Genomic DNA, 10,908 nt, shown 5'->3' on the forward strand with positions numbered 1-10,908 from the left:
GAGTTGGAGGTTGCTGTGACCTGTGATGCCACAGCACTCTACCCAGGGGGACAGCTTGAGGCTCTGTCTCAAAAAAAAGAAAAAGATGGGGATGATTATGAGAAGATGAACAGCTGGGCTACAGCCAGCACTTTCCCTGCCTAGGCACTCTCCAGATACAGGGCCGTGCCCTGGTCACTTCCCACAGCATCACTACTTGGCTTGGCCACTGCCTGGAATGGGAGCCTTTCTTTCCCCACTCCTTGTTCAGCATCTTGTTTAATCCCCACCCCTTCGAGGTGGGGCCAGTTGCTGGCCTGTTTTGCAGTTGAAAAAAAGAGAAGGATAGGGATATCCATGTTCAGTGGCCAGCCAGCAACCTCAGGGCCCAGGTGCTTAAAGAGGTGCTCCTGCCCCCTCAAGATCACCTGATGCCTAATAGGAAGTTTCCTGTCCTCGCTGGGGTGCGATTATTTCCTATGTAATCAAGAGGAGGATGCTACGGAGATCATAGCCACTGCAATGTGTTTTGCTATTTATTCACAGGCAAATTTACATATTTTAATGGCTTTATTTTATTAGAAAGTTGCTTATAAGTATTTGCTATGCAAATGTATAAAGCCCTGGGTGTTAGTAAAAAGCCTTTCCACTATTTTTGTTAATGAGGAGTCCATTCACATTTCAAAATTCAGCTTGTGCAGAATGGTGAGTTGTCAAGGCCTCTTCTTTCTGGCACCAGTTTGCTGTTTCCTTCCAGTGAGATTGTATTATGCATTTCAAAATATATATGCTATATATTTTCCTGATATCTCCCTTTTTTGACCCAAATATTGCTATGCCTGGCTTGGTTTCCTTTCTCCACTTGCTTTGTCTCCAGCATCTTTCCAGAGCTTTCAAGTTACCTTATTTCTTTTGTGGCTGGGCCATATTCCATTTTATGAACGCTATCAGTCCCCTACTGATGAACAGGACCTTGATCCTGAACCATAACCCAGCCATCCACTTGTCACTTGGGACCAGGAGAGCATTGTTTCTTGGGACAGCCATCACCACCCCCAAGGTGGCTGGTTTTATGGAGGGCAGTAGCCTGACCTGATTTGATCCTAGATCTAGCTCTTTGGCCTAGACACTGGACTCCCCCTTGCTGGGCTTCAGTTTTCTCGTGGGAGCACAGAAAATGCCTGCCTCCGCCATGCAATAACAGAGTACCAGTGGCACCAAGCCCTCAGGCATGCAGGGTAGTCCACAGTGCCAGGCAGGGCTGGGGCTGGGTGCCCTGACAGCATCTGCTTGCTCTGGGATAGCCCTCATCCACAGTTCTGGCACCTAAAATGCCCTGAAAACCAGGAGCTTCGTCCCCTGAGTTTGTGGCAGGCCCACTGGGCAGCATACCCTGACGTGAACCCATGTGAGCCTTTTGTGGCCTTTATCTTTATGTCTTGCTGCAGAGTGATTCATGTGTTCGCAGTACGGGGAGCTGCCCAGGCCCCACTGGGGGTGGCAGGTACACAGTGCTTTGTATGTGGCTCTGTACCTTTCTAATCTAGAATACTCAGACTAGATTAGAGCATGTCTGGCCCTTCTAATCTAGAATCCTCAGACTAGATTAGAGCATGTCTGGCCCTTCTGGGTCAGGCTGGGCTGTAGGCCTGAAGGACTAAATGGCTGCTATTCAGGGGGTGAAGAGGCACACACATCCTGCCTATGACCTGCTCTTACTGCTCTCTGGCTGTGTGACCATTGCCTGCCTGTTACCAGCAGTGTTGAACCCCAGCTTGGAAGCTACCTGTCTCACCCTTAAGCTGTGTACCATTCCTGGCCCCTGCTGCAGTGTCTTCAGCGTGGGGCTTTTGGTCAGGTGTGCGCTAGAACCACCTGCCTCTCCCACCTTGTGCCTTTGTATGCTTGGGAATCCCAGTGGAAGTCTCTCTTCTGTATGACATTGGCATTAGTGGTGAGGTGGCTCCCTCACCCCTGGCACTGCCCTCCTCCCACCTGCTATGTGGCCTTGGGTGAACTAACCTCTGCCTCAGTTGTCTTCTCTGGAAAAACGGGTATGATGCAGGCTCTCTGGACTATGGAGAAGATCAAATGAAGCTGAGGCAGGAACAGGGCTTGGACAGTACCTGGCTCTGAGTTCCCCCTCTTTGGGGATCCCTGTCCTCACTGCTACCCAGGCACTCACAAATGCCTGCCTCCTCTCTGCAGCTGGCGTGCGGCCAAGATGGGCAGTTGAAGGGCTTTGCAGTGCTGGAGTATGAGACAGCAGAGATGGCGGAGGAGGCACAGCAGCAGGCAGATGGCCTGGCCCTGGGGGGCAGCCACCTGCGTGTCTCCTTCTGTGCCCCTGGGCCTCCCGGCCGCAGCATGCTGGCTGCACTCATCGCTGCCCAGGCCACGGTGAGCGGGTGAGGGTGCCACAGGGTGAGGACTGGGAGACCGGAGGAAGTCCCTGCCCAGGTGCAGGCTGAGCTGGCCCTCTGTCCCTCCTGCAGGCCCTCAACCGGGGCAAGGGGCTCCTGCCTGAACCCAACATCCTGCAATTGCTAAACAACCTGGGGCCGTCTGCATCCCTCCAGCTGCTGCTCAACCCCCTGCTCCATGGCAGCGCGGGAGGCAAGCAGGGTAAGGCAGGGCCAGTCAGGGGCCCCCAGTGTACTCAGAATGGGGACCACAGCCCTATCTTTCATGTTCCCTGAAACTTTGGTCATTTCATTAGCAGCCACCAGGAAGCCCATGAGGCTGCTGAAAGGAAAACGGGTGGCCCAAGAGAGTTGCTGCTACCCATGGTGGGGGCAGGGATAGTGATAGCAAAGTAGCTTGTGGCCACAGGGTGGTAGTAAGAGGGGGCCATCCTCCCTGGAGTGGACTCTGCCCCTTCTAGGACTTTCCCTTGGGCATATCTGAGAGCTTAAGTTTCTTTCTCTGGCAAGAAACAGGCTTGGGGCTATGTTTCATGATGGAGGGACATGAGGGACCATCGCCCATTTCACTGAATTTCCCCCCCAGGCCTCTTGGGTGCCCCTCCAGCCATGCCACTGCTCAACGGGCCAGCCCTGTCCACAGCACTACTGCAGCTTGCCCTGCAGACCCAGACCCAGAGCCAGAAGGTAATGCCTACCCTTCCCTACAAGCTCCACATCCTTGCCCTGCCAGCCCTACCTGAGGCTGGGGAACCTTTGGCTGTGTCCCTGGGGCCCAGGAAGAAGCTGACACCAACTCATACCCCTCACCCAATTTCACATGACAAGGTTTGCCTTTCCCTCTTCTCTGGAGAGGGACACTGGCCTTGGTGGCTGGGGTGGGGTCAGGGGACCTGGACATGGCCATTTATAGCCTAAGACTGGGTGTGGGCTGGTAGTACCACTGCTGGGCACCAGTATGAATATTCTCTGCTCAGCATCCCCTAGGGAGGAGCCATCTGGGGAAGAAAGTCCAGGCTGGCTGTACCCTCCGATACAGATAACACCCATACTCCACCCTGTTTTGTTTGGTTCCTTGGGGCCTAGTCGGTGACATAGGTGTGTCCAGTGGTTATGGACAAAGTGGGAGCTTATAGAACAAAGTGACTGAAACGCCATGTGGCTATAGTCAACCCTGCTGTGTGATCATTGGCCAAGGGCTAGGTTTGGGACAATATGGGGTGACAGGCCCTGGCATGCACAAGATGCTCAGTGTCCTGCCTGACCAGATGGGCAATGGATTGAGTGTCACAGGTACTGGAGGACACTGTGTGTCCTGGCTATGGACTGGATTCTGGGTGTGCTGAGTGTTGTGACCTTCAAGACTGGGGGACACCTGTCTACACCCAGGCCACCCTACCCTGTCTCCAGCTATCTATTCTCTGTCCTAGAAGCCCGGGATCCTGGGAGATTCGCCCCTGGGCACCCTTCAGCCTGGGGCCCAGCCACCTAACCCCCTCCTTGGAGAGCTGTCTGCAGGTAACATGAACCCTGCCTCAAAGCCCTGCCCCATACCTTGACCTCCAGGCACCAGCATTTTTCTGCTTCCTGAGCCGCTGCTCCCTGCTGGGAGTTGTAAGTTCCCATGTGTGTGCCCTGGGGCAAGCAACATAACCTCTTTGGGTAATCAGGGTCCTCATCTGTCAGTTGGGTGCCCACATCCTGGGCTGGCCATGAGCTTTGTCAATAGCCAGCATGTAGTAGCCCCAGGAAGAGGGGTCCTGCAAGGCCAGGCCACTGAACTCCTCCTTCTCTCCCTAGGCGGGGGCCTGCCCCCAGAGCTGCCACCCCGTCGAGGGAAGCCACCACCCCTGTTGCCACCACTGCTTGGCCCTGCTGGGGGTGACCGGGAGGCCATGGGCCTGGGTCCCCCAGCTGCCCAGCATACTCCTCCCCCAGGCCCCATGGGGCTCCGAGGCACTGGCCTCAGGAGCCTGCAGAAGGACAGTGGGCCCCTGCCAACGCCCCCCGGGGTAAGGCCCTGCCCTATACCCAGCACCACTCTAGCCTCCCACCTGGCCAGATCCCCCGCTGGGGCCGTCTTGAATCTAGCCCTCCCACCACAGGTCTCGCTGCTAGGGGAACCCCCCAAGGACTACCGGATCCCCCTGAATCCCTACCTGAACCTGCACAGCCTGCTCCCAGCCAGCAACCTGGCGGGTAAGGAGCCCCGGGGCTGGGGAGGCACCGGGAGAAGCCACCACCTAGCTGAGGGCCCCCTGCCTAACCCCTCAGCCCCTGGTGGAGGTGGCAGTGGTGGCAGCAGCAGCAGCAACAGCAGCAGCAGCAAAGCCTTCCAGCTCAAGTCCCACCTGCTCAGCCCTCTCACCAGCACCCGCCTGCCTGCTGAACCAGGACTGCCTGACAGCTGCAACTTGGACTACCCCTCAGTGAGTGGTTGGCTGCATGGCCCTCTGTTCCCTCAGGCCAAATCATTCTCCAGTCTGGTACTTCTCTAGCTCTGACTATGCCAGGCTTTACTCTAGCTGAGAATATGCCATATTTCTCTTAATCTTCATATCTGTCCATCTCTGCACATTAGACCCTGTTTCCCTGTCTGCTTATCTGTCCACTTCCCAGATCTGCATGATCTCAGCCTACATCTGTTTATCTGTCTCTCTTCTGACAGGCCTTAGGCCATCCTTAACTTCTCTCTAGATACAGGGCTAGGCTTCCTGCCTGTCTCTATTCATCTCTCCTGCCTTTGATTTGTAACTCTGTCCCTGGAGATTTGGTCCTTCTATGACCCCAACATCCTTTGTGTCGGAAATTGTAAACTGGCCACCCCGCTGGCTGCCTGTGGTATGTTTATCCCACAAACAAATCAAAGCTAAAATAAACATCAACACAGGGAAATTGCAAGAAGTTATTCAGCCTGTATTCCCGGCTGGCCTGGAAAACTTCAAACACCTGGCTTGGTGGGGCCACTTTCCTTCCCAGCAGCCAACACTGGGGCTAAGGTGCAGCTACCCCCTGGGATGGGGCACACATTCTGCTTCATTCCAGCTCCCCATTCTCTCATGGCTCCCAAGGCCACATCTGCCCCCTTTTGGGCCCAGAATGGTAGGCACCAGCTTCCCTGGTGACCGCTGTGCTATTGAGTTCAGCCAGCCCAACCTATTGTGCTTCTTCCACTTTTATTCAGGAGGTAGGACCTCGGCGGCTCTTCTCTCACCCACGGGAGCCAGCCCTCGGGCCTCATGGACCCAGCCGACACAAGGTAATAGCCACCCTGTCTTTGCATCCCACCTCCCAGGTGTAGCAGCCAGCCTGTGTTGCATAACAAGCCATGCAAATGTTTTATTATTTCTCACCATTCTAGGGTGTGGGTGGTTCCCCAAAGTGACCTGGTACTCAACTTGGGCCTCATTGGGGCACATAGCTTTGGTGGTCCATGGGCTAGAATGGCTCATCCCTGTGCCATATGGCACTCACCTCCAGCAGGCTGCCCTACCCTCATTTATGGGGTCTCTTCAGCCCATTAGGGCAAAGCCCATACCTGTTTGCGGGGGATCCTACACAAGGGAGTGGATGTTATAGTCATCTGCTTTACTCAGCCAATCCCCTCTCTGCAGATGTCTCCCCCACCCAGTGGCTTTGGCGAGCGGAGTGGTGGGGGTGGAGGTGGGCCCCTCTCTCACTTCTACTCGGGCTCACCCACTTCCTACTTCACCAGTGGCCTGCAGGCTGGCCTCAAGCAGAGCCACCTCAACAAGGTAAGGAGCCTCCCCAGCCAAGGACCAGTCCTCTGGGATAGCCCAGATTTGGGGGTACCTGCCACCAGGCTCTGTGATTCTCATTGCCTAGACCAAGGGTCCTCAAACTTTTTAAAAAGGGGGCCAGTTCACTGTCCCTCAGACAATTAGAGGGCAGGACTACAGGCCTTGGGACAAGTTGGCTGCTAAGCAGGACAGGCAGCAGCGGTAAAAACACCTGGCGGGCCAGATAAATGTCTTAGGCAGGCCTCATGTGGCCCGTGGGCCGTAGTTTGAGGACGTCTGACCTGGACCAAGGCTGGGGCAGTGGCAAGTGTCAGTCCTGCTTGGGGCAGAGTGGACGTAACCTGTGGTTCTCTCACCCTGCAAGGCTTCTGGGCTCTCCCTCACTTCCTAGGGTGTGGGTTGGTATTAGCCCCATTTGGCAGCTGAGGAAACTGAGGCTGAGAGAAATGGAGTAATCTGCCCTAGTTTTCGTATCTAGTAAGTGGCAGAGGCAAGACTAGAACTTGAAATCCCTTGTCTTCCCACAGCGGGTATTCCCTGTGACCCCCTAGGAAGTGACCCATCCCATCTCTCTCATTTCCCCCAGGCAGTTGGCTCCTCCCTACTGGGGTCCAGAGAAGGGCTCCTAGGCCTTGGCCCTGGGCCCAATGGTCACAGCCACCTGCTGAAGGTACGGGCAGGGGGTGGGGATATGCAAGGCTGAGGAGCCCTGGCTCTCAGGCAACCCCTGACCCATACTCCCCACCCTTTGTCTCCAGACCCCACTGGGCGGCCAGAAACGCAGCTTTGCCCACCTGCTGCCCTCACCTGAGCCCAGCCCAGAAGGCAGCTATGTGGGCCAGCACTCCCAGGGCCTCGGTGGCCACTACGCAGACTCCTACCTGAAGCGGAAGAGAATTTTCTAAGGGGCTGGCACCAGAGATGCCTGAGAGCCTGCACCAAATCGCTGTTGGGTTTTCTGGTGTTTTTTTGTGTGTTTTTAAAAACATTTTCCTTCTTTTAGTAATAGAAGAATCTCTGAAAGACTTTACTGACCAGCAAGCCGGAGCCCCAAGAGCCCTAGGAGTGTGGGGGAATCTGGAGGTCTCACTGCACCTCTGGCCCACTCCCAGCACTGAAACCCCACAGCCTTAAGAGAGGGGCCCTGGCCTGCTCTCTCCTTCCCCGTCTCCTGTCCTCCATCTGTGCCCATATCTCCAGGAGTCCTTTCCTGCTTCATCACTCCTGTATTTTGGCCCTTCATGTGCCTTGGAGGTTTCCCTGGCCTCCTGTGAGGATCAGAGACTGTCCCCTTTTTTAACTTTGACAATTGACTTCTGTTTCTTTTTCTAATTTTTAATTTTTAGACCATCCAGGACAAACCCCAGCTCTGATTTCTTCAAGGTCTAGCCTGTCTGGGCCTCCATTCCACACTTTTTGGTTTGAAACAGCTCAGCCCTTTTCTCTTTTCCCATGTCTACTGCAGGCATGGTGGTCTCCTGGCTCTGCCTGCCTGCTCTGTACCTGAGCCCCAGGTCCCCAGGTCCCCACCTCCCTGCCTCAGCCCCCTCGCCTCTGATGCCTTAAAGCTAGGCCCCAGGCCCCAGCTGGCCAGAGCTTCAGATGCTGAGCTCTGGGAGCTTGACTAAGGACCAAACAGCTCTGGCCTAGGTTTTGGGTCCCCCTACGTAGGATCTCCACCCCAGGGATAGTAGAAGGCCAAAGCCTTCCTCTTGGCAAATTAATCCCACCACTCCTGCCCAGGACTAGGTGTAGAGAGGGACTTTCTCTGCCAGCTTAAACCAGTTCCCCTGCTGTCTATGGGAATCAGGCCTGGCACCCATCTCACCAAGCCTCTGCTGTCTGCCCTCTTGTTGAAGATAAGCTACACTCTCCATCCGAGGCCAGATCACTGAAGTTGGCTTCCTTTTGGCCCCATGCCAGAAACTAACGACTCCATGCAGATAAGCTCTGCACCTGCCCTCTAGCAGGACGTGTCGACCTGAGGTGTCCCTGGGCCTTGACCCTTATCTTACTGGGCCACCAGCTTCCCTTTCTCTGCCTCCAGGGGCCCACATCCACTCTAGGGGGATGTCCTCTTCCCCAATCTCCTCACACAGACCTTTGCTGAATAAAAGTTTGTAAGTAAATGGTTTTAAAGAAATCAGAACTGGCTGATTCTTTGGACAACAGTGGGCCTGGGTGGGAGATATGGGCTACCCTCACAGGTTTCCGTGTGCCAGTTTCTGCCCTGTGCCTTCCCACCCTGGTGGTCCTCGCCTGGGCGCCTTAACCGCCACCCGCCCCAAGCAAACGTCGGCGCTTATCTTCGAGTAATTACGGGGCCCTTTGCGTGCGCGTCTGGAGAAGCACGCAGTCCTCGGGTCACGTGACGTTCGTCATGGCCGCCTCCTTGGCTAGAGGAGGCGTGAACGCGAAGGTTCTGCTGCGGGCTCCGAGGGACATTTGGTGGAGGAGACCTGGGGGCTGTTCGGGGTCCGGGGAGACGGCAGCGCCGGCGATAACCAGGAAATTCCGGGGGACAGGTACCTGGGGCGCCCGGGATGAGCAGCGTTAACGTGTCAGACGCCCTCTGCGTGGGGCACAGCCGCTCACCCAACCGTGTTTTCCAGGCTCCCGCCGATCGGGAGAGGAGGAAGCCGGCGTCTCTGAGGGGCCTGAGGACGTGTGAGTGCATGGTGGTGGGTCATATTCTCCTTTTCTCGTCCCGCCAGGTTTCTCCGGTCCCCGCTTAGCCCTGCAGCTTCGTCCCTAGGTCCCTCCCTCTATTGGCTCTCTGTCCCTTGTCCGTCAAGCCACAGCCTAAATCTGCAAACCCTAGCCCGAGTCTATCATCTAGTTAACCACCCCTGTCTATCCCCAGAGTGAATGTGGTGTTTGTCGACCGGTCAGGCCAGCGGATTCCAGTGAGCGGCAGAGTTGGGGACAGTGTTCTCCACCTGGCCCAGCGCCACGGTGTGGACCTGGAAGGTAGGAGCTGGGCACAGGGAATTGAGGAGGGCCTTACCATTCATTCAGAAACACACAAATCAGGTGTGTGTCTCTACTGCTTAACCCACCTACGGCTTTCCACCAAATACATACTGAAAACTTAAGTTCACACTATGGTCCTATTCCTTGCCTAGCTCTTAACTTAATTGTGGAGCATTTATTGGAGGCTATTAAAACTCCTGCCTTTTAGGAACTTGTGGTTCTCTTCTCTCTTCATCCCTATTCTAGCCACACTCGCTTTCTGGATATTCCTCAAACAGCTAAGCTCATTCCTGCTCCGGGGCCTTTGCATTTGCTATTCTCTCTGAATGCTTTCCCAACAAATATTCTGGCTTTGTCTCATCCTTCATATCTCAATGTAAATGTCATGTCCCTCAGCCTAGCTAAAGCCCCATCCCCTAGTCATTTTATATCAGTATGATGTGATACATGGGCCTTCTCACTGTTTTATTTCCTTGTTTGTCATCTGTCTCCTGATGAGGTCAAAGACCCTGGTTCACACTTATCTATCACTTACCACTATCATGGTACTTAGAAGTAACAAGTATTAATTGTGATATTTGTTGAGGGAAAGATAATAATAGCAGAATTACTTTAAGCCTGTTAATACATATTAACTGATTGAATCTTCATAACAAATTTATACAGTAGGGTAGACTGTTATTCTGTTTTATAGGTGAAGAGACCAATCTCCAGGTTAAGTAGACTCGGTCTAAGGTCAAGTAAGTAACAAAACTAGACTTGAAGCTATCCCATGTTAACCAGTAATCTGTGTTGCTTTTCTTTTTTTTGAATTAAAAAATGGATTATGTTTATTAAGGGCAAGGGGATGCAAACAATGTAGAAATCAAAAGCTCATCTGGCATTTAATTAACTTTTCCTTCTATCCTTGACAATTGGGAATTGGATTTTATTTGTATATATTCTAAGGGTCCTGATCTACTCATGAAATCTTATACAAGGAGAAGCTGTGGGGCAGATGTTTGAAGCAATCCTTTGAGAGAACACTTTTAAAGGGCAGAGTAATTGCTCGGTTCTACCTATTTTTTCTCCTTCTGCTTCATGTGTACTACAAAATAGTCATTACATGTGATGGTGAGGCCTGCAGTTAGGGAAAAGCAGCTCTGGAAGCCCACTTTGCCATCTTGGCACTGATCCAGGTCCTTCTTTACTTTGTCAAAGGCCAGAGGGTCTTTTTGATTTTCTAGAAATCCTGGGAACTCCTCCATGAGCACTCTGAGGTCCTCTTTTGTTAAGTAGCCTTTATCCCCAGCAAATTTGTGAAACGTGAACATAATTGTTTCCATGGCCTGCTCCATCTGAGATGGCATTTTGGTGAGGTCTACTGAAGTCTGGGCCAAGAGGTGCTGTGGACACTAGCTAGCTGTGTTGGGGGGTGGGGAACAGAGCCCTGTGGCCGGCGACTGGGTGCTCTGGGCGGGAGCTCACTTTTTTTTTAAACAGAATCTCACTTTGTCACCCTAGGTAGAGTGCTATGGCATTGTAGCTCACAGCAACCTCAGTCTGTTAGGCTTAAGCAATTCTCTTGCCTCAGCCTCCCAAGTAGGTAGGACTGTAGTAGGCATCCGCCACAGTGCGTAGTTTCTCTGTTTTTAGTAGAGATGGGGTTTTGCTTTTGCTTAGGCTGGTCTTGAACTCCTACTCAGGCAATCAGACCTGCCTCGGCCTCCTAGAGTTCTAGGATTACAGGAGCGAGCCACCACACCCAGCCCTGCTGCTTTTCTTTTTTTTTT

General features: G+C 53.6%; 2 protein-coding genes and 1 pseudogene across 3 annotated transcripts in view; 2 read left to right on the forward strand and 1 right to left on the reverse strand.

Moving 5' to 3' along the window:
* Positions 1-8,306, forward strand: part of RAVER1 (ribonucleoprotein, PTB binding 1) — a 16,631-nt gene extending 8,325 nt beyond the window's left edge. The window contains exons 4-14 of one of the 2 annotated variants that reach the window (XM_012810246.2): positions 2,188-2,379; positions 2,475-2,604; positions 2,989-3,089; positions 3,833-3,920; positions 4,203-4,414; positions 4,508-4,601; positions 4,677-4,831; positions 5,587-5,661; positions 6,017-6,157; positions 6,750-6,833; positions 6,922-8,306. In XM_012810246.2, coding sequence (XP_012665700.1) covers positions 2,188-2,379; positions 2,475-2,604; positions 2,989-3,089; positions 3,833-3,920; positions 4,203-4,414; positions 4,508-4,601; positions 4,677-4,831; positions 5,587-5,661; positions 6,017-6,157; positions 6,750-6,833; positions 6,922-7,068 — 1,419 coding nt within the window. In that variant the 3' untranslated portion in view covers positions 7,069-8,306. Of the gene's footprint in view, positions 1-2,187; positions 2,380-2,474; positions 2,605-2,988; positions 3,090-3,832; positions 3,921-4,202; positions 4,415-4,507; positions 4,832-5,586; positions 5,662-6,016; positions 6,158-6,749; positions 6,834-6,921 lie in introns of both variants that reach the window. The other variant, XM_003797967.2, reaches the window with a different exon arrangement.
* Positions 8,307-8,532: 226 nt separating this feature from the next.
* The window catches only part of FDX1L (ferredoxin 1 like), a 6,426-nt gene continuing 4,050 nt past the window's right edge, over positions 8,533-10,908 (forward strand). Inside the window, exons 1-3 of the mRNA XM_003797968.3 lie at positions 8,533-8,688; positions 8,776-8,830; positions 9,027-9,133. Coding sequence (XP_003798016.1) covers positions 8,544-8,688; positions 8,776-8,830; positions 9,027-9,133 — 307 coding nt within the window. The 5' untranslated portion in view covers positions 8,533-8,543. The remainder of the gene's footprint in view (positions 8,689-8,775; positions 8,831-9,026; positions 9,134-10,908) is intronic.
* On the reverse strand, positions 10,195-10,543 carry LOC105887811 (annotated as a pseudogene).

The sequence above is a fragment of the Otolemur garnettii genome, unplaced genomic scaffold (genome assembly GCF_000181295.1).
Source record: "Otolemur garnettii isolate 467f Iridium unplaced genomic scaffold, OtoGar3 scaffold00127, whole genome shotgun sequence".
In the NCBI taxonomy this organism is placed as follows: domain Eukaryota; kingdom Metazoa; phylum Chordata; class Mammalia; order Primates; family Galagidae; genus Otolemur; species Otolemur garnettii.